Here is a 23,028-nt window from a genome sequence, read left to right as displayed (position 1 = left end):
GTCCACTTTGAGCAAGTTGTAATTACAGAGAGATGAGAATTCCTCTTACATCATCACCACACTCATCTGCCCATTAGTGGTGATGGAGAAGCAGTCATGGAAGCATCTCTGCTTAGGAGAGTCTGAAGACACAAGCAGTGCCTCCTCTCCCTTGCTAAAAGACACGTAAGGCACCTGATCCCTTAAGCTGGGCACTTGCTTGTCTGTGAACTGACAGCAGAGTGGGGGGAAAGGATGTATCACAGAGAAGAGCCCATGGCTGTAGGTAGGTAAAGCTGTTTCTCCTCAAAAAGAGACCCCTGCCCTCAGTATTGTATGATTGTGGCCTGGTTAACCCCTACTCACAGGAGAGCTGCTCCCGGCTCTCCGGCGATGTATGGCCTCCTCAGCGCTACCTGCCCACACCGGCAGGTCTCCCCCTCACACGCTCCACTTTCCCCGCTTCAAAACGTGTAAAACAAACCCCTGACCGGCTCTCTCACGCTCTCAGCAGCGCCGGAGCGCGCACTCCCGGGACGCGAGAACACCTTCCCCTTCCGAAGGGACACTGCCCTCTCGGGCACGGACATGGCGAGCGTCCCCTCAGGGAAGGGCGGGAAACCGCATCACGCGCCAGCCAACCACCCTGCTGCACCTCAGGCGCGCGCTGCGCCCGGCCATGCCCCGCCCCGCCCCGCCCCGCCCCGCCCGAGGCACGCCGCACGGGGCACCGCCGGGCCGGGCCGGGCTTGAGGCCTGCCGCGCCGGGCCGTGCCTCGCCGCGCCTCAGGTGCTCCGCCGCGGCTGCGCTCGGCGCGTCCTTCCGGGCGGGAGCGCCGCCCCGGGCGGGCCGATAACTCGCAGCCGCTGGGGAGGCAGGAGCGGGGCGATGTCGGAGCCGGTGCGGAGCGCGCCGGGGTCCCTGCCCCTCAGCCGCCTGGCGGAGCCGCTGCTCCGGAGGCTCAGCGAGCTGCTGGACCGAGCGGTGCCTGGCAAGGGCTGGCGGGACCTGGCGCAGCGAGCGGGGAGCCGCGGCAGGGTCCGGCTGAGGTGAGGGCGGCCTGCGGGGCGGCGGGAGGGCCCCGGCGGGACGGGCTCCTATGGCGGGACGGCCGCGGGGCTGAGCGGGGGCAGCCCCGGGCGGCGGGGCCGGGCTGAGGCCGTGGTGCTGCCGCCGGCGGGGGAGCGGCCCCGGGGTCCCTCCCGGGGCCTGCCCGAGGCCGCGGTCCGCGCACCTGTGGGGGAAGGTAGAGGCGCCGTGAGGGATGGGGCCCACCAGCGGCACCCCGAAGCCGGCGGCAGGGCAGCGACGGTGAGGCAGTTGTGGGTTCCCCTTTGCTTTCCAGCTCCCGGGTAGGTTTGTGCTGGAGTGGAGAACAGCTGAGCACCGTGCTGGTTTTGCTACTGCTTCTCCCTGAACCCCACATGACCCAGCCTGCACTGGCGACACCGTCCATCCCTTCCTGCAAACCCGCGCCTTGCTGGTACAAAGAAGGGAGCATCCATCCCCAACTGAAGCCCCTGCGCTGGGCAGATGGGACCAAGGACGTGTATCCCGACCCTGGGAGATGTTTGCTGAGTCCCACACGAGGGCTCCCAGTGAAGAAGCAACAGGGCGCAAGTCCTGTGGTGTTTTGCTTTGCCACCGCTGCAGTTGGAAAGCATTCCCTTGTAGCTCACCTGGCTTTCCTCAGCACAAAGCTAGCCAACTGCCTGCCCTGGACAGGGAACATGGAAAATGATTGTTGACTGTTCCCTGTAGCTCCTCTTGTCTGCATTAGGGTAAACACTTTTGTTTTCTTCAGCTCTTTCTGCCTGGGTCCCATTCTCTAGATCGCTTCCTGATCACTTCACTTCCTGTGGCTTTTCAAGGTTTTGCTTAGAGGGTAGTATCTCAAAAAATGAGGCTTTTCAAGTGTAGCACGGAACGCGCATCATGAAGATGTGTTCTTTCTCTATTATGGTTGTATTTATTAATATAGGGAAATAAAACCTGAGGACTACAATGTGACCCCTCTGTAGGCCCTCTTGCTATGTTTGCTTCTCTGTATTATCCGGTAAAACACTGTGAAAGTCTACATGATAAGCGAAAATATCTTGCCTCCAGGTTTGCATGGCACTGTGATTTAATGCAAGAAACATTGTTGAATCTTTTGTAGTAGGAATACATAAACTTGCACTCCCTTTCCATAGCTGTATTCATTTCCTTGTTATCTGTGTTATTTTAATTGGCTGTGATTGAAAGCCCATGAAGACTTAACACTAAAATTTCAAACTATGCATGTTTATACCTGGAGATGAACGTATTGGAACAGTTAACTGCACTGTGACCGTAGATGTGTGTATCAGTTAACCTGCAGCAGTTGCTTGTTTTAACAAGTACTCTGAAAATCAAAGTCTTCCTGGACTTTCAAGTTAGATTCTGACTCACTCTTTACCGCTTCTGAATTAGACACATGAAAATGAAAGGTGCTGTACTTGCTTTTCTGCTGAGACTTTAAAAAATTAAAATTAGATTTCTTAATACATTTGGCCAGAATCGTTAGGTACAAGCATCTCTTGTTTTGTAGCATGCAACTCACTTATACCACTTTCTCTCTGTAGAGAAGTCGCTGTATAACTTCTGAACTCCTGAAACTTGAGGGAAATACTGCAAATATGTCCAAATCAGCTAGGAATTTCCCATCTCTGGGGTTGGGTTTTTTCAATCTTTTTGTTTGTCTACAAGTAATTTTTAACTCTGCTCCTTTCTGAGGAAGAAGGGCTAAGAAGATCTATGCCATGTCTTTCTCATATTATTTTGTAGCCCTCTGGATTTAGAACAGTGTTCCCTCAAAGTGCTGGAGCCAGAAGGAAGTCCCAGCTGGAGTCTCCTGAAACTCCTGGGAGATCGGGGTTGCACTGTGGTGGAGCTTGTGGAGTTCTTGCAGGCCCTGGAGCATACGGAGGCTCTCCAGTGTCTCAGCCATTCAGGTCAGTTCTGGTTTGTACTTTGACTGCAACTCTGTGTTTTACACTGGAAGCACTGGAGTATTTGTTTTCTACGGTAAGAAAAAGCATCTAGTGATTGGTATCCATATGATTACCATAGTAATTGTCTCTGAGATTAAAAGTAAGCTAAGTAGATAAGCAGGCTTAACACAGTGTTGTTGTAGATTTGGAGTTGGCTGCATGGGTATGACAGGTGCTGACTTGGGTTCTGTGTCAAGCTATGCCTTTGGGAGATGCTTATTGAACTGAAATGGTTGAATTAGAAAGACAAGTAGTGTTGCCAGCCATCTGTTCAGGGTACGGGTTTTATTGACTGCATTTCATAGCTTACCCTAATTGAAGGGGAAGGGTCCAATTAGTGCCAGTTCTGGTGCATATTGGATCCAGTGTGACTTGCTAATTGGACAGAAAAACAGACTAGCTTAAGATAGAACTAGATTGTTTGCTGCTAACACATACAGCATGCTTCTTTGCAAAAGGTCTAGAAGTGGGGCAATGCAAGGAATTCAAGGGTAAAGCCAGGGCCCTTTTTTACATCCTCCTCCCTCAGGATGTGGTGATATTCAGCCTAGTAGGAAGTCACAAAAGCTTCTCTTCAGAGCAGGGAGTGGAAATGAGACTAGCAAGCTCCTTGCCTTGCCATACTGATAGGTGTCCTGTTCTTTGGGCAGTCTGAGAAAAGAAGCCGTGGGCTGAGAACCGTTGTTAAGACAACTTTGGAATTTTTCAAGTAGAGTATAGTAATGCTTTGCAGCTGTTTCATCTAGTTAAGGAGTTAAGGCTGCTGCTTCTTACAGTGCTAGGAGGATCATGGTGTGCTGAATGCGGTGTGACTGAGTTACATGCTAGCTTAGTCTAACTGAAGTATACTACTGCAGGCTTGGCAGGGAGGGGGGAATTGGTGTTATAGCACTGTGAGCGGATTAGGCTCACAGGGGCAGGAGTTGTGGTGGAGGCATAGGCTGTCCTACACTATGAATGCCTGTTCCTTTTTATTGTTCTCCGTATGGTGGTTACAGGGTGGGAACGAAAAACAGGAATGCTCCTGGTTCACATTTGTGCTACAGTGTGCCTGCACTGAGCCAGAATGTTGTGCTTGCTTGATCTGTGATCATCTCGAGTATCACCACCATTGACCTGAGGATTTTTGTGTGGCTGTCAGTCAAGTTACGTTTTGAAATATGTAATGAAGACTAAATCCTGGCTAAAACAGGAACTCTCTACGTAGCAGAATTGTGAGATAGTGGTATCGACTAGGGAGCTGGATAGATAGCTAAGATATTCTTGTATTGAGAAGAACCAGCCAATAAGCAGATTTTTGTCAAGACCTCTTGGAACTGCAGAGATGGTCTTGTTATAAATTCATCTCTTGCAGAACATTAGATCTGTCATAGAATGCATTCAAGTCTCCGCTGAGGAGCACCGGGTAGTTTCACAGAGATTGAGAAACTGGAACCAAGAGAAACCAAAGCAAAGGGTATTTGAAGAAAGTTTAGGTCAAAAAGAATTTTAAACTACTTAAAAAGAAGTGGTAGGCCCTGATATTTGTGGTGTGTTTATTTAAATATTCAGGGGTGGTTGATGCTTGCAGTCTAAGGACAAATTCATAACTGTTCTAATACACCAAAAAAGCTTAAGTGTTGCTCAAGTTCCTTTAGGAATGGGATTGTTTAATATTAGACCTCTACAGCTGTCATACTGGTTTGTTAGACTGTTTTCTACCAGCTTAGTTGATGCGGTTAAAAAGACACAAACCTTTGTAAGCCTGTGAGTGTACTGGTTAATGAGAGAAGAGTTTTGATGCTGCTTAGTGGTGCATTTTGGCAGTGATACCACTTCAGTACCTTTATGGCAGGGATGTATTGGTACAAGATGTATTTGTTTTCTTTATAGAATCATAGAATCATTTAGGTTGGAAAAGACCTATGAGATCATCGAGTCCAACTGTAAACCTAACACTGCCAAGTCTAAATCTAAACCATGCCCTTAAGTGCCACATCCACACGTCTTTTAAATACCTTCAGGGATGGTGTCTCAACCACTTCCCTGGGCAGCCTGTTCCAATGCTTGACAACCCTTTTGGTGAAGAAATTTTTTCCTCATATTCAACCTAAACCTCCCCTGGCACAACTTGTGGCCATTTGCAGCAATACAAAGGATCTCTCGGAGAATCATAGACTCCCAGAAACAAGTTCCAGAACTTGTTTGTGTCTCAGAACTTAAAGCCTTGCCTGTCACATTGGGTTAACTCTGTAGATCTTCTTTCTATAAAGGCACAAAATAGAAGTAATAATAACTTTAAAACTTCTCCTTTTTGGTAGTGAGAAATCCTAGGCATCGTGTTCCATGGGTTACCTCTCTGTCCCTTTTCTTCCCTTTTTTTATCTTGTCGTGTTGTGAACTTGCTGGAAATGGATGAAATGTGACGAGCTTTCTCCCAAGCTAAGAAGGAAAAAGGCTTAATACACAATTTGTGGTATTACAGTCTAGTCCTTGTGCAGCCTCACTGAGTTGTGGTGTTTGAAACAAGACCAAAGAGGTGTTTTTCCTCTGCAGGCTCTTCTGCAGCGGTTTAGGCACTTCAGTCTGAATGTGAGTAATTGAGGCCAAGTTTCCAGAAATGACTGAAAATGTTTACTTGTGTGTAAGCTAAGAACATAACAGTTGGGTTATAGTTAAGATTATGAGTATTTAAGTTGCACCGTATATTTCAGCATCTGGTAACCATAAATATCAGTTTGCCATCCTTGATGGTAACATTTGAGGTTTGCATTTTCCAGTGAAAATTGAAGAAGTATTTTTGTATCTTTGTAATCATTCAAAAAATTGAGCCAGAAGGTTTTCTTTTTGAACCATTGAATTCTGTGGTGCTTGCAGGAAGTAGCTTAGTGCTGAATGAATTGCAGGAAAATAAATGAAACTGTGAAGAGATTATGAATCAGATTTCTTAGAAATTGTTTCTAATACTTCCAAGGAGTGCAAAATACTAATCTTTCAGATAATTTGTTTTTCTCAACTACTTTCTTAAGAGATGTTAGTGATCTCGTGACAGACTTTTTTTTTTTTTTTTTTGAAAAATGGAAATCTTTGGAAAGAGCAAGTCGTCTTAATTTTTTTGTCCTTTAAGCTGAAATAATGTAATTCCTGTTTGTCTTGGTTAATGTTAAGTGATTGTGATGCTCATAAACTGTACTTAACACGCTCCCTTTAACTATGAAAAACAGCGGAGGAAGTGTTAAATGGGGAACTGAGGTAGCGATCTTCAGGGCTAGGGTATAGAGGGAAGTTATTTTAGAGCAAGAAGGGCAGGGAAATTTCAAGTCCTGTAGCTACTTTCGTGTAGCTGACTGTGATCAAGTATTTCAGAATAAGGTTGTGTGTGGAGGAAGTCAATATAACCCGCTTCCCTGCTAGGCAAAGATTCTGTGATTTCCAAATGCCGTATGATCTCCGTTTCAGTCTGTTGACCACATGGGTCTCTGCTCAGGTTTCAGCCCGTTAATCAAATTGTTATGGTTTCTCTCCTCAAACATTCTCTGTTAGAAAAAAGTTCTGATGTGTGACTAAGCCATTAAACATGAGGGGGGAAAAAAGCAGATAAAAAGAAAATTCCTGGCACAGTGTAATAAGAAGGCGTGGAGCAAATGATGATCTTGAGTCTTGTACGGGGATATTTGTGATCTCTTTCCAGCTGTTTTTTTTTTTTTTAACGCAGCTTCTGGTTTACTCTACTTTTCTGTAAGATTGTTTCTCCAGCAATCTGGAATACTGCTTCTGTACCAGATTACACTTTCTGCTTCTGCAGTGTGTTTTCATTAAACTATAAAGAAAGAACTAGTTTCTCCCAAAACAGGGAAATTAGATTGATTCCAAGAAAATAAAAATAAAAATTAGTACTTATACCTATTTTGTATCTGATTGTTCATTTCTGAGAGTAATGAAATGGTGAAGAAGTGCCTCTGTACCATTCACTATTTCTGTGCTTTTTCTGTAACTAGTTGTACAGGGCCTAGCTGGGATAGAGTTGGTTTTCTTCATAGCAGCTCATATGGTGCTGTGATTTAGATTTTTCACCAAATCAGCACTGCTAATGGAACAGTGTTCTAGCTTTTGCTGAACAGTTTGCACAGCATCAAAGTCTTCTCTGTTTCTTGCTCTGCCCTCCCCAGTGAATAGATTTGAGGTGTGCAGTAGGCAGGGAGGGGACACAACTGGGCAGAACTAACCAAAAAAAACTAACCAAAGAGATGTTCCATACCATGTAACAGCATGCTCAGCAATAAAAGGGAAAAGAGGGAGTTTTGGAGGGCCTGGCCATCTTTTGCTTGGGAACTGGTTGGGCATCAGTCTGCCCATGGGAGGTGGTGAGTAGTTGTCTTTGCATCATTTGTTTTCTTCCCTGTTGTTCCACTCATCCTTCACTTATTAAACAAATATTTTTTGTTTCTTTGTTTTATTTTGACCTCCAAGTTTTCTTGTTTTTATTCTCCCTTTCCTTCTTCCCCCATCTCACTGCTGGTGGGGAACTGCGTGGTGCTTATCGGCTCACCAGGGTTAACCCACACCACTAGTATTGTGAGTTATTAACTAGTCATTAATGTGTACAAGCGCTTGCGGTCCCACTGTGGTTGTTAAATGCTTTTTACCATCCGTTGCAAATAATGCTTTAAACTAGTGATATTTGATGGCTTATCAGCTCAGTGTTGGTGAACACCTTGGGCATAGGTCTGTGTATTTTTTGACAGCAATGTGAGGTTAAACTTTCTTTTCTGTAGTTGACTTCCCCCCCGCCTTCTTCTGATGACCTTGGTTATACCAGGATCTGTATTTGGGGTCATGCTGTAACTAGATCTCTGGAATGGTCTAGGTTAAGAAAACAACTGGATCATATCAGTCCGGTGTCAGAATTTTGCTCACGCCTGGCAAGGTAAAACTTGAAGTGCAAAATTTTACCTTGCAGACTGGCAAAAGAAAACCCCAGCCATGTGTTCTACAGGAGTAAAGGTGTAACACAGAAACCAATGCTTCAGCTGATAAGGTCGCATGAGGAATAGTAGAAAAACAGACTATGTTGTAGTTAAACTAACTCTTACTGGTTTGATTCATCCCATCAGCTTAATCTTAATCTAAAGATTAACATCTCAAAGAAGTTGTTGGGAGTGAGCAAACTCTTAAAACCAGGGATAGCTTTCCCAGAAGGGATCTGTGATGCCATTGGAAGTATTATTTGCTTTAGGGAGTAGACAGCAAGAGGAATTGAAGTATCCTAAAGTTAAAATGCCTGAATAATCTACTTCAAGTCTTTGATAAACTCTGTAGAGTACTGACCAATTTAAGCATGGATTTTGTGTAATGGAAGACAATTTTGAGTGTCTTAAAGTCATATAACTAATTGGAACTGCATGCATACACAGTACAAATAAATTATTTTCAAGTGTATTTAATAACAGAAATGTCCTCTTTGCTCAGAGGACAATTAAGCGCAAATTTAAATTGTGGAATTGTAATTCTTAATAACTTTCCTATGTATAAATTCTTTTTTAAAGGTATAAAGATTGTTGTACAGCCCGACTCTCAAGCAGTGCACTCTGGTCAGGTCGTCAAGCTGTGTTGTTGGGCAACAGGACACCCGTTTGTGCATTACCAGTGGTTCAAACAGGAAAAAGAGGTAATAGCTGATACAGAATGTAAGTGGTGAAAAGAACAGGTAATGGTTTTGGGTGATGGTTGTTGGAGGTTTTTTAAGACCGTTGCTCTTATTTACAAGGAGAGAAGATTGCTATATATACTAATAAAAATAGAAGTTTAAGAAATGCTGCATAATGACCCTATCGATGTGCTAAATCAATAAGGTGGTTCCTTATATTCCAACCACTTCATCCTGGAAGGCTAATCTTGGAATGTGACAGTAAGGAAACTGCAAGTTTATTTGCCTCTCAGGCTACCAAGAAATTTAACAAAGGCTGCTGAGAAACCACCACACTGGAGCAAATGCCAGTTGCTGTTGGTCTTAGATAGATGGAAACTGGTTTCCTAAGAATGAAGAGTTGAAGGCCTGAACTCAGTTGTGCCACAGATTTCTTCAGCAAAATGCTGGAATGCACATGAGCTCGTGCCTCTGCAATTTGAATGGCAGCACTTGTGCCCGTATTTCTGGTCCTGGTTATCTTTCTACAAGATGAATGCACTTTTTTCTTAATGATGTTTTATTGTAAGTACTATTTTTAAAAATGCGGTAAGTTTATGGTTATTTTAAATTGCTGTTAGGACTGAAATTTTTAACTCATTTTCTGCACCTTTCTAAAGGTTTAGCTAGATCATGCAAACCCTGGCTTAAAAAATATGATTACAGTAATTTCCTGATCATTACAGTTGAAATGTAGATGTAGCGAAAAATTATTTTTCTGTGAAAGAATGTTACAGTTTCCTGGTCATAGCTGAATATATCTTAAGACTAGAGCTGAATGTAGCACTCATGCTGGTTGGAGTGGTGCTTAAGAAATTATTCCGAGTTATTTGTGGAGAAAGGTAAAAATTATTAATTTCAGGAATAACTGTTCAACTGCCTTAAAAGCTCAGAGTTGTCTTAAGTAGAGGCATATGAATTATTTTTGGAAGAAAGCCTCTCTCTGAGCTACTGAATACCTAGAATGAGACTTTCTCATCCAAAACTTTCAGATAAATGAAGGAGTTCAGGCTGGTGTTATGGACATTGAAATAGATATTCTAATGTTTCATCCTGGTTTAGATTAAATCAATCTAAACTTCAGTATGTCTTGGTTCACCTGTAATTCAGGTTCCCCATGGTAATTCCCCGGAGCTGGTTTTGAATCCGGTGAATGTAAATGATTCTGGCTTTTACATCTGCCGAGTGAACAGCGAATCTTCCTTTGTGTTCAGTCGGTGGGCACGACTTGAAGTTTGTGATCTTCAGGGTACATCTCATGGTGAGTGGCAAAAACATTGTTTTCTGAAAGTCTGTCTTCCCACTTGTTAGAGGAACTTGGGTCCTCATTGCTGTCTTGCACAGATGTGAAAAAGGGCTGATTAAAAATGTGGTTTCCAACTATTGCGCTCTTGTGCTGGTCACAAAAGCAGAAGAGAAATGAAGTTCCACAGCGGTGGATAAGAATAGATAGATGGAAAACATACACAGTCTCAGATCCTTTTAATTCTTAGAGGATTCTTGGACCAAAAAAGCAATTCTTTAACTTTCTTGTTGTTTACCTCTTGTTGTAACTTGCTAGTGACTGGACACACACAGCCTATTCTGAATGTTTTCAGTTGTTGTTAGTCTATGTGTGGTTAGATTGTCTCACTCTTTCTTTTCTTTTTTCTTCCTTTTTTCTTTTTTTTGTTTTTTTTAAGGGAGCTTAATTGGTTTGCCTGAAAACAAGTTACGCATTTGTGTTCAGCCTCAGCCACAAAACCTGACAGTGGGGGATGCTTTGGTACTAGAATGTGGAGCTGTTGGAAACCCAATTCCTCACTACCAGTGGTTCAGAAATGGATTTCCCTTGGCAAATGGGAGCAAAAATGTCTACATGGTAAGTTACTGCAAAGTGCCAGCCTTGGGGGACTAATGTGTAACCACCTTTAACTTATCACACATCTCTCCTTGAACAAAATAACTTCTTTGTGGCTTTGACAACCTCTTGTGGAAGTGCACGCTATAAGTTGCTCTCCTGTTCTGTCGTTTCTGACTTGCCCATGTTGTTCTGAGGCTCTTGGGTGCATAATTTTAATCCTGAACACATTTCACGTTGTAGTCATGGGGTGGAAGGCTATAGTGGATTTTGGATTAGTGTGATGTATTGAGATAGCAAAGATTAAGTATCAGTAAAAGTGAAAGCTTTCTATCCGCGCTGCAAAGGACTGATTTGCATGAGCTGTTGCATTCAGTGCGAATGCATCTCAAGCCTGTGAGGTGGATTTGCATGCCTTTTTCAATTCTGGAAAGCAGTTCTAGAACACACGTGCTGTCCAGCTTACTGAAGAGTGAGCTTTTGGATTTGTTTAGGCTTTGCTTTCAGTTTTTACTCTTCCTTGCTTGTGGGCTTAAACGAAACCGATACAGGTATTGTTTTGGGGTCTGGCGGGGTGACTGTGATGATGCTTGTTTAGATAACTTATGTGGATGTGGAACATCAGGGGACATATTGGTGTCACGTATACAATGACCAGGAAGATCAAGACAGCAAGAAGATAGAAGTCATTATAGGTAAGGAGTTTTTCAGTTTGATATAGGTCAGTTGATCTATCAATTTCTTCCCTATCGTTAGAATTTACTTTTGAAGCTTTCAGTATTAAGCCAAGTATATATAGCCTTCTGTTTTTTTAGTTTATCCATTTGTTAAAACAGCTGTGTGTGCTTGCAGCAAATGGAATTTTAGTGCTTTACCAGCTGTAAAATTCTTTGGGCTTTTATAGGAACAAGGATAGAAATGCTACCGCTTTTTGACATTGCTAGCAGGTACACGGCTTGTCAGCAGATTGCAAGCTGATTTCTTTGTGTTTCTTTCAAAACCGAAAACCAGTTTAACCCTTGTTGGGGATATGAGCTGTGTTACACCCCCTCAGCAATCAGGACAGGTGAGATTATTCATAGCATGCAGAATAAATGCGTATAACATGGTTTAGTGTGTGTGCATGTATTTGCAGTAAACTAAAGAGAAGATCTGTTTGTGTAGGTTTCACATATATCTGAGTACACTATTGCATAATTCATACGAAAAGTTTTTTCCTATCCTAAGAAATATTCTAGTTTATTACTCCAGAGTTTCAGTAATAATTACTATACAGCATTGTGATCAGTGCTGATTTATACTGCTATAAAATGAGCCAGACTGCAGAGAAGCTTGGAAGTGACCTTTGCTTTCCACTTTGTGTGCTAACTCTCATAACTGAGAGCAATTGTCTTCCAATTTTTCCCCCCCTTAAAACACAAGGAAGGAAAGCTATGGCAGTGGAGTGCACAGAAGGTAAAGTAAACCTTTAGTTGTGAATCAATTTTTAAAAATTAATGGTGGGGGTGATGAATCATTGAATGCATTGCTGAAAAGCATGCGTGGGTTAAGAGCTTCAGTCTATTTTAAAAGACTGATGTGTGATGCAGCATTCCTTCTGCATGTGCTTCTCTCCTCCTTGCCTTCATAAGGAGAAAAAACAAGCTACTTTCTTCCTCTGTGGCATTCAAAGTTGATTGCTTTTTTGCACTGCTTTTGTGTCCTGTGCTTAGATTTTCCAGTGAAATCTAAAGATCTTGAGATTTCTTTGGCTGGGCTCAGGAGGCAACATCCTCGCAAGAAAAGCTGAAGATGTTTAGGAGCCTGGGTGACCTTAGAGAGCTGGATAGAGCTAGTTCCACTGGCAGCTTGCTGTCTGCAAGAGGTGTTTCCAGCAACTTCCAGCGTTTCTTGTTTGAAGTTTAAGCAGAGCGGATGTTCCTTTTTAGCCCTTTTGTTAAAGGTTTAATGTTGTGAGGGGATTGTGTACTATCACTCACCGGAACACGTAAGTGACACGTGTTTCGGTGTCAGCCCCTTCCATGGCGTAGCTTCCGAGACCTGTCATCTCTTTGAGCCTTCGCACCTTTTCTGGCTTGGGGGTGTCTGCATTCCCTGATGGAGTGCTGTGCAAAAGCCTCCTAGTTACTTGTGATTTAACTGACCCTTGAAGTAGAAGATAACCACTGTGTTGTCTGTGGGGGTCTACACCTAAACTAGAGTTTACTTGGATGCAACATCATTCTGCTACTAATCTACAGTAACACCTACAGTAGTATCCCCTCAGGTCACTGCAGTCTTCCACGTGGATAGATTAGCTTTTGTGTCAGAAGAGGTCTGCCCAGGGCTCTGGGCATGGAGCAGCCCTGCTCCGACGAATCTCTGGGGCTTCAGATAAATTATTTTCTTTTCCATAGTTTCCCGTGTTCTCACAATAATTAGATGAAACCCGTGGTAGCTTAGAATGTTGGAAAATTGTATCTGAAGCCTTTCTGAATACACATGGTTTTACCAAGCAAGATTTCTTGCTCAGGATGGTGCTTTTTCATCAGTCCTTCAAACATCTACTTTTCAAAAGGGTGATTCTGACCTCTTGTTCCTTATTCATTCAGCTGCTTGCATGCCTGTGGGATTGAGGCATAGTATGTGTTTCCCCTCTGTTTTGAGATCTGCTATATTATAATGCTATGTCAGGCATAGCTTAGTATATTGATGTAGGGTTTTCTCTTCTCTGCCTGTGGAATAAACGTATGAAAGGTTAGATTTACAGAAATGCAAAGCCAAAAGTATTTTAGAGAGGCAGTTTGTTTTCTAATGTTCGGCTTCAATTAATAATGGCATGATACTTAATTATATTTTTATTAATACAAAATTTATTTCTTGCTTCTTGTTTAAACTATGATTTTATTGGTGTATTTCTTCACAGAAGATCTAAGTGATTTTCAAAAATCAGGTAAGTGACAAGTTTTGAAACACTTTAATTTTGCATCTTCATTTTATGTTACAAATCACTAAAGCCCAGCTGGGTTACAATATCTAGTTTACGTTATTTGTATGTATTTATAACTGGGGATTTAATAGGGGCAGATGTCATGTTAAAAGCGGCACAGCTTTCTGGTTCCAATAAATTAACTTGAAGAATATAGTGAATCATAGGGCTGCTGTTATCTTTGTAAAATCACACAAAGCTGCTCTTTTATACTGCGTGTGTATTTATACAAATACAGAAGAAATTATCTTTTGCTTTCATGTCTGTTAAGTTTTAGTATGTTGCTGCTTTTTCAGATGATTAAGGTGAAAAGATGTAAGGTGTTTGGCTGTCACCCATGATATGTTGAATTGGTATATTTCATAGATTAATGTTGGAGTGAGCTATTGTGATTTGAAGCCTGTTTGGTGTTTATTATAGAAACAGAGATCTGGAATAGTGCTCTATAAGGGATTATCCCTGGTGCAGTGTTCCCAAAATCTCAAATCACAAAGGTCTCATGATTTCCTGAGTTAGACATCAAAGATAGGTTTACTTTTGCCAAGACTTAGTCTTAGTCACTGAAGTGGTACTACCATGATGCGTAACCCGTTATCCAAAGTGTACCACTGGCATATCGCTTACCTGCTCCTCTTGGCAGAGGGTTGGCTCTGCCGCCCCTTTGTGAAGTACAAAATAAGAGTTTTCACATATAGATGGGCATCTCTGCTAAACATCCCCCATCGTGCATGTCTGCATTTCATTTGGAGAGGATGAACTCTTCGGGATGTTACTGAAAATTGTGAGATTCAGAATCGTACTGTAAGCATCTGTTACTTCTTAATTTATAGAACTAGCTACTCATATCCTATTGGGCTATGTTTGCTGGAAGAGGGTGAAGGAAATCAGGTAAACGACAACAACACAACACCCCAAAGCCCCACCAAAACAAAAAAAAAGAGTACTTTTTTATTTTAAACTAATAACTTAAAAGCATTGCCTATAGACTGTGGCTGTACGGAACATGCGGTTCATTTGCGGACATTGGCAGCGATGACTGTAGTTACTGACGATCTGCTCTTTTAATCTACTTCAAGCAGACCTACAAGAACAATCCCATCACAGACCTGTTGGTAAGTAGTTTTGTAGCTGTAAGGCACGTATGTGTTTCATATCTAGGAAATAGCTTTTGCTGCTTCTGCGTATTGCTTCTCCTGCTGCTGCTAGTGAAATAACGGTAGTGCATGTTAAAGAGCTGCCAGGGGGAGAGTTCTGTGTATTTTTCAAGTCCTTTATAATGCTTGCATGCCCTTTCAGCAGTAAACTAGGGGGAGGACATTGGTATTTTTAGTGACTTGGTGGAGCGTCTACAACTCCTCTGTTTCAGTTTACTGTTTCAAATTCCTCTGGCCACGACCTTAGCAAGTGTGTTACTCCGTTACTTTGAATACTTTGATGATTGGAGAGAGTGGTAATTAGAAAGATGTGATAAAAAGGCTTGGTACTCTGTCTGCTGAGGGTGTGCTGTCCCTGCAAGCTCAGCTCTTCCAGTGCACAGTGTGGACAGGCTTTGATCCCGAGCTAAAGCTCGTAAAGATAGATGGATGGCCTATGCGTGTTATGAAGAATAGTTGCCGGAGAATAGTATTTTAATCACATTCTTAAATTTGCATGGTAGACTCGACTGTGGTCAGGCCTGTTTTCATGTCAATACTAAACCAGGTGGAAAGGCTGCTGGCCTCTGTCAAAATTTTACCACTCTTTCGGGATCATCAGTGTAAGGGAGTGTAAGTGCTCCCCAGTCCTGGTTCATCTTTTCTGAATTAATTAGAAAGCTTGACTTTAAAAAGTGTTTTTCAATGACAGTATGCTGCTGGCACTCAGTCTCTGCTGTTTAAAATAGTTTACACTGTTCGAGACTTTGGAGGTTTTGCAGCTGCAAAAATGTCAAAAACATCTTGTTTGAAGGAGGTGGAATGTTAGACATGGAGGCTATGGACAGGGGTTCTCTCGGGATCCGGCTGTGTGGGGTTCCTGACTCCAAAGCAGGTTTGGGGCATTCACATGAGCTCGTTTGCCACCAGAGCTGGGGGACAATAATTCCCATTGAAAATTCCTTATGGGAGTAACAAAGCAGGAAGGAAGTGCCTTTTTGCAACTTAGTGTGCAATTTTGTGATAAAAATCGGCTAGTGGTCTCGAAAGCATTTCTGTCAATGTGACTCTTTTCCCCTTTCATTGCAGCTTTGTTTACTCACAACAGAATTACTTGCGACTTAAATAAAGTCGATGTGAAAGTAACTCAAACTATGAGAATATCAGTTGATTTCTCTCTGAATTTTGTAAATTTCTTGTATCTCTAGATAACTGTTTTTAATCAGATGAACAGTAAAAAGAAACCTTAACAAATAGCAATAAAACTTTTTAATTCTGACGTGTAAAAGTTTCCACCTAAAAGTACCATGTTTTAGAGAGACGGGACATGGGAGTTGGAGCTGTGAAAGTGGTCTCTTGTGTGTTGTGGCTTTTTGTTTGTGTTTTAAGAAGCATAAGAAAATTTGAGTTTGGTGGGAAAGTATACTGACCATAGCTTTGGCAACTTGCTGTAAGAATTTTCATGTTTATTAAATTTCGTCGTGCATGGGGGAATTCAGTAATTATCTGTGATTTTAGAAAAATGAAAGAAATGGGAGATACCTTAGTGACTCACTTCTTGACAAATTATCCTGTCTGAGATGCATCACAGTTCAGATATGTTGGCTGTCAGAGCAGGCTGAAATGTTTCTTTGTTTTTTGGATGAGGAGAGAGTTGAGCTGTATTGTTGATGTAGGGTGATGCTTAAAATAACATAAAATGTTGTGTCTGAAGTGAGATTGGATACTGTTTTCACTTTAGAAGAAATTATTTTCACTTTAGAAGAAATTAAATTTAAAGGTATTGAAGCGATGGAATATGTAAACGTGCTGTGGTTTTGTTTTTCCTTTGTCTCTGCAGCAACAGACAAAGTAGCTTTGCTAATAGGAAATATGAGCTACTGGAATCACCCCCAGCTCAAGGCTCCGATGGTAGATGTCTATGAATTGACTAATTTGCTAAGGCAGCTGGATTTCAAAGTTGTTTCTTTGCTGGATCTTACTGAGTCCGAGATGCGAAATGCAGTGGATGAATTTTTACTTCTCCTGGACAAAGGAGTATATGGTAAGAACACATGATATCGCTTCTCAAGTAGGTCAGTTTTGTGATGTATCAGGTACACAAACATCTGGTATTTACCTCTGACAGCTCTGCTGCATGTGATAACAAAACAAACTTAATGGTAAACAGCATGTATGTATAATGGGAAAAGTAAGTTTTAAACACCCACCAGCATATCCTTTGACTTTGGTTAAAATTTTATCGTTTCTTTAATCTTCAAACAGATAAAATGTTTGAACTTTTTTCTTTAACCGCGCCTAAAACTGCAGTGCGTTTTTTTGTTTGGTAGTACTGATGTGTTTGATAAAAGCAGCTGCCTCTGTGTAGCATATTTGACAAGGTGCTCTGCAGACGATGCCCCGCACCTAGAAGTTATCGGTGTGGTCCGGGATGGCCAGTCCCTTGACACATGTACCCTGCTGGGCGCATTTCAGCTGGGGAGGTGGGGAGCAGCCTGAAGTGCAGCATGGAACGTGTTCTGGGCCGGCTGCTGGGACCCTTCCGTTCTTCCCCTCTCTTCCTGCTGGTTGTCTGCAGAATGCTCTTTCCCTCCGGATTCCTGTCCTCCTGGCGCTCTGCCGGGGGGGCTGCTCTGCTCGCTCAGTCCTTGCCCACCAGCTCCGTAAGGAACGGAGGAAGAGCGTGCCGTGCTTTGCCGTGGCGGGGAGCTGCGCTCTCCTGCCAGGTTTGCTTGGGGGGGAGGACAGTGGGACACAGTAGCAAAGCGTATCTCTCATGAAGACATTATGAACCAAAATATGCAATATGGAAATAAGAGGAAAACATTGTGCTTTAGAATTAGGGCACAACACTCAACAGATCAGGTGCAATCTTTTTTGCCAAGTTTTCAGGTTAAATAGAAATCCTTATTTTGAATTGCTGGTTCCTTTCAGTTATTGTGGTACTGGCTTGACAAGCACAGAGTTTTTCATAATGTGCTTCACAGGGAGTGAGAGTTGTGCAAACCTGGATTTCTACTTCAAAAAGCAAATTGAAAAGAAGTTTGTTTATGTAAAATGAAAATGCAGTTCTCTAAAGTTATGTCTACGCACTTTAAAGAAGTAAAACATAACAGAGAAGAATTCACATTATCCTTTGCAGAATATATCTTGTGTAAGGCATCAGCTGAGAAATTGGTGAGCTATGGACTTCAGGTCTGACTTTCTGCAGCTGCCAGTCATAAGGGCTTTTGGCTGAGTTGAATGCTAAGATTCCTGTTTGGGCAGAACTTGGGTACCACTATTGTTTCACAGCTCTGTGGAAGGTCTGAGTAGGAAGTATAAAATTTATTCTTTCTGTGTGTCTTTGCGCATTAGATGGAAAGCTTAATAGTGGGTATGCTGCTTAAGCAGGCAGCAGCCCTCTTTTTTTTTCCTCATTAAACTCTTGAGATTTAAAAATAACACCCCACAAAAATCCAAGGCTCTCACCTTTAAATTGCAGCATCACTTTAATGATCGTACTGCAGCATCTCATCACTATTGGTTTAAGTTATAGGAGGACAAATTAAGTATGCGTACTGAAAGATGCATGTTTATCATGTTTTTCTTCTCCTCCCCTCCCCCCCGCCAAGCTTTTGTTATTTGTGTCACACATCCATTTATAAGCTACCTGTAATAGAATATTAATAATAATTTTACGATCTCCTCCACATGCTGCAGCAGGAAGTGCCTTCTTCTGGGATGATGGCTGACCAACTGGGTCTGGTATGCGTTGCTAGTGCTGATGTGCCTTGATCTGTAGAGACATAGAGATATATATATATGGATATATATTGGACTCATATATTGGGATTTCTTGTCTGGCATAAACTTGATTTTGAGGGACAAAGCACAAGGCAGAACTGGTGGCTGTGCCAGCTGGGGGAGAGCATGGTGGAATTGATGCACAGAGCAAAAACCTCCATGTCTTGTGTGGAAAAGGCCTAGAATGACCTGGCTTGGAGTGTAAGAAACATTATTCTGTGGGCTTTGAGGAATTTGCTGCTGAATGCCATGATTTTTGTCATTTTTCTAACAGCTAAGATTGCATAAGCGACTCCAGAAATTATTTAGAACAGGGACCAAAGCCTTCTGCCAGTTGTCCTATTTAAATTGCAGAATTCCTATAGTAATGGCCACCCGAGAAAGCATTATTTGAGTCTTTTTTGGAACACAAGGTCAGATTATTTCTTAGTATGACTTTTTAAATGGTGTGTTACCTGATGCTCTGTCTGTGCAGAACTGGCTGATCTGACATTTGGGCATCTATGTCAGCGCCAAAACTTGCATGACGTGAAGACTAATTATGGCAGTAGAGTAGAGTAGACTTTCTGAGAGCAGTTTTCTTTTTTTGTACCCTGGGAAATAGATGTGCTTATACATTTGAGTGAGCTTTTAGGTTGTTGCACCTTCTTAATTTTTTTCTATAATTGTTCACATGAATTTAGAAAATAAAATACTGAAAGGCTTTAATGAATCTCTCACCAGCACCATATGAAAGCTCTTATAAGGCATATTTTTACAGTTGTATGTTTCCAGCAAGTTGATATTTCTGAAAGGTAAGCAGAGCATTCTTTCAGTACTGTTGGCAGTAACTACTTTGATTTAAATGGTCACTTTGCTCTTTCTGGAGAGTGGCTCTTAATGGCTTAAAGCATATCAAAGATGCTGTCAGTGCACAAACCGGTAATGATTTATTGCATTTTTAGTGGGCATAACTCCAAACAGAAGAGGCAGAGTGGTGACTCCTCTTTAGTCCCTGTTACAGATATTCGTGATATGACATTGTGTAATTCTTGCTTACTGCCAGGAAAGTGGCATTTCAGGTACTGTTCATCCAGAGCAGGAGTAGTAAACAAAGAGATGATGATTGTCTCCTAATGTCTTAGTTTATGTTGTTCTAAATGTAGGGTGCAATTAATATTGTATCCCACAAAGAGTAAAAGCATAGACCCATATGCTTTAAAGGCTAAAAATAGTTAGGCTAGTTTCTTTTTAAAAAAAAAAAAAGAGAGAGACAGAGACATAGATATCACTTAGATGCTGACGTCTATGAGGAACTTGAGCCTACTTAAAATTGTTGTGTCAAAGTGTCTAATGAGGCCCTCCGAACATGTTTACTCTGCTTACTTTGGTATGCAGAGGTTTATTTCTGATCTTGAGCTCAGTGTATTAACTGTTGCAGGTACTCATCACATACGCACAGCGCAGTCATCTGCTCAAGGATAGAAAAGAAATGTAGTTGTCATTTCTGAAATATTTCTGTTAATTGAGGAAATACTCTGGTAAACTGTGCTTTACATTAGACTTGTTTCCTTAGTCCAATTACTTATCTAACATACGCTCATACGTGTATATATATAATCCAAACTCTGTGGAAATCAAATTTAAGAGTTTCCTTTTAACTTAGGACCTAGCATGGAGTCATGCACTTGGCACTTAATTTCATTTTTAACTGTCTTGAAACTACCCAGTCTCAGGTAACATTGGAATCTTATAAATAGCCCAATAGTACCTTTATTTGTTTAGGTTTTTAATCATGCACTTTACATTCTGTGCCCTTTAGAAATCTAACTTTTAATTGAAAGAAGCTGTTGCCATTTTCCAAGACCCTGGCAGATGAATAACCATTAGGCTCTTGGTTTAAGTGAAGCTTTGCCTCCCAGAGTTTGCCCTGGCTGCGCTCGCTGGCTGCTGCTCCTGCCTCTGCCTGCTCCCCTTAAAAAGAAGCCGGGCACTGTGGGAGGGAATGCAGCGATTTGCAAGGTCTTGGCATAGCTGGTAATGACTTGAGAGCTTACAAGTAGAAGAGAACCGAAGGCTTAGTTTGAAGGCCATCGTTATATCGTGGTATTCCTTTACAAAAAGTGCAGGGCTATGCGAGAGAAGTGTTTTCATTTGTCGTAGCTATCTGTAATGAAAAGGGAAAAATAGCTAGCATACCTGCCTACGCAAGCTGATTTAAATGTTGATTGTCTTAATATGTTTGGCTAAGGCTTATTTTCTTCTCTTCTGAATATTCAAGTTTTGTAGTGACATAAATTTCACAGCTATTTTTAGTAAGAATAATGACATAAGACCTTATCTCCAGTTAGCATAAATTGTCATATTTTTGTTGACTTTCATTCAGCTACAGCACTACATACTAATTGAAGATCTGACCCATAGACTGCTTTGTATAGATAAAAATTCTTTTTAGAAGATGAAACTTACCACGCATTAGCAAAAACAGCACTGGGAACAGACAATAGGAAAATTCCATTGAATCATACGAGCTTCTGGTGACTGCATTTTATGGCGGCGGAGGTTATTAATGTTAAGATCATCTAATCTTACTGCAAATTCATATGACCTTAATATTTGAAATTTTTATTCATATAAGTAAAATCTAAGCCCTAGGTTGCAGTTCCCTTTTTCAGGGTTAAGAAAAGCTTTTTTTTAATTCCATGATATGTTTTCTTTATACAAAACTATTGCATGTTTTATTTAAGTTTTTAAATCTTAAAATACTGTAGGCTGTTGTGTATCAACACATGATGGTAGGATAATCTTTTGTGTCTAGGTAAGTGTGCAAAGAATTTGTTTGTTTAGTAGACCCACAGGGGTCATGAGTCTGTAACTAAAGAGACGTAGATGCAATCAACTGAAAATGAGTTGTTGCTAGTTTGGTAATGAGAATGTGCTCTGGAGTCCTACCAAATATGATCATGGAATAATCTTTTTTTTTTTTCCCCGCTTCTAAATGTAAAAATATTTCTGATCTCTCCTTATAAAAAAAGACCAAAACAAATGGAGAAACTGACTGTACAGCAAAACTAAAAACTTGTAAAATGCTTTCATGGTGCAAGCAAGGTTTTTCTCTCATTTCTTTTCTAGTTAAAATACTTTTAAGAATTGCCAATGATTAATGGTAAGTAAAAAAAAAAAATAAAGGAGAATAATTTTAAAGATTATATCATCTCTCAAAAAAAAAATCCATCCAAACTGTTGAGTGCTATCTTTTTTCTGTCTATAAATTCTGCAGTGACTCACTGTTGCTCAAAGCTTTGTAATTGCACGTGGAGACGTTTTACAGTTGGCACGTTTCCTCCTTCCTATCTGCGAGTTACATGTTATACATAACAGATTACTTCTGCTAGAAGTCATAACTCTGTGTAAAGCATTTTAAGAGTATTTAACTTTGTGTGTTTGATGCAAATATCTAATTGATTCTGTTGCATGAGTGACTTTTTTTTAAATTTCCTGTGTTTGTGTATTGTGAAATTGATGTTAATGTGATTTCCGCCCCCCACCTGCCCTTCCTTCCTGTATTTACAAAGGCCTGTCAATATAAGCTTGGAGTAGCTTGAATGATCTTCATCTCCCGCAGACACATAGTGCATGAAGTTTTTGACCATGCTGAAATTGGTAGAAATGTTCCAATGTACTCTTGACCTGTGTTTTCAGCCGCACGTGTTTTTGAATTCTCAGGTTTGTTATACTACGCTGGCCACGGCTACGAAAACTATGGAAACAGTTTCATGGTTCCTATTGACGCTCCAAACCCCTACCGATCTGCAAACTGTCTGTGTGTGCAGAACATCCTCAAACGAATGCAGGAAAAAGAGACGGGACTGAATGTCTTCCTCCTGGATATGTGTCGGAAAAGGTATAATTCATGAATAGTGAGAACTGACATTAGATGTTTGAGGGATGTTTTTGCTTCACGATAGAGGGAGAGGGTAAATGACTGTAATACTAGGAACCAACTGTGAAGTTCAGTTTACTCACTGCAGCAACAGATTAAAACCGAACCTATTTGAAAAATGAGCAAACAAAACTGAACAGCCACTTCGAGAGAATAGCAAGGGATCTTGAGAGAAAGCTGGACTTCACGCTGAGGAGAAATCTTTAGTCTAGGCTGAGAATTCACTTGAAAGTTCATGGTGCCAAGAATTCCCAGCCTGCACCTGAGTGCTGCGAAAGTCAATAGGATTCGTTCATAGACGTGCTTTGCCTTTGGCCTTGGATGGAAACGTGAAGCTGGTGATCAGACTTCTGTTTCCATGGGTAGATACTTGCCTCTGGATTGAATGACACTTATTTCCTCTATTTTTTGTTGTTGTTTAAAAGTTATAAAGCATCAGTCTTACTAGATAAAAGTGAAATGAGGCATCTTAAAGAAGAAAAATTACCCTTTCCCCTTGCATCATTAACCATCTTCATCATTACAGGGAGGACGGAGAACCCATATGGTCAAAGGCATGTTAATTTGACAGCAGGGCTTAAGTGAGGTGCTTATTTTAGAACTTTTGAGAGGCATGGATTTTTGTCAACTGCTTTTATGCTGGGGTGGTTGTATCTTTATTCAGAGCTTAAAAATCAACTGGTTTATCGGATTTCTCTAACCAAAGTGCTATTTTCTTTCCAT

General features: G+C 41.5%; 1 protein-coding gene across 4 annotated transcripts in view; it reads left to right on the top strand.

Annotated features, from left to right (window-relative positions):
• The first annotated feature begins 719 nt into the window (after nt 1–719).
• Nucleotides 720–23,028, top strand: part of MALT1 (MALT1 paracaspase) — a 33,764-nt gene continuing 11,455 nt past the window's right edge. The window contains exons 1-11 of one of the 4 annotated variants that reach the window (XM_074569101.1): nt 720–1,029; nt 2,786–2,952; nt 8,517–8,638; nt 9,767–9,917; nt 10,339–10,517; nt 11,095–11,191; nt 11,919–11,951; nt 13,402–13,428; nt 14,544–14,576; nt 16,438–16,641; nt 22,089–22,266. In XM_074569101.1, coding sequence (XP_074425202.1) covers nt 869–1,029; nt 2,786–2,952; nt 8,517–8,638; nt 9,767–9,917; nt 10,339–10,517; nt 11,095–11,191; nt 11,919–11,951; nt 13,402–13,428; nt 14,544–14,576; nt 16,438–16,641; nt 22,089–22,266 — 1,352 coding nt within the window. In that variant the 5' untranslated portion in view covers nt 720–868. Of the gene's footprint in view, nt 1,030–2,785; nt 2,953–8,516; nt 8,639–9,766; nt 9,918–10,338; nt 10,518–11,094; nt 11,192–11,918; nt 11,952–13,401; nt 13,429–14,540; nt 14,577–16,437; nt 16,642–22,088; nt 22,267–23,028 lie in introns of all 4 variants that reach the window. The other 3 variants (XM_074569100.1, XM_074569103.1, XM_074569102.1) reach the window with 3 other exon arrangements.

This window comes from Larus michahellis, chromosome Z (genome assembly GCF_964199755.1).
Source record: "Larus michahellis chromosome Z, bLarMic1.1, whole genome shotgun sequence".
In the NCBI taxonomy this organism is placed as follows: Eukaryota; Metazoa; Chordata; class Aves; order Charadriiformes; family Laridae; genus Larus; species Larus michahellis.
The sequence above is the reverse complement of the archived record's forward strand: the minus strand, read 5'-3'. Positions and strand labels throughout refer to the sequence as shown.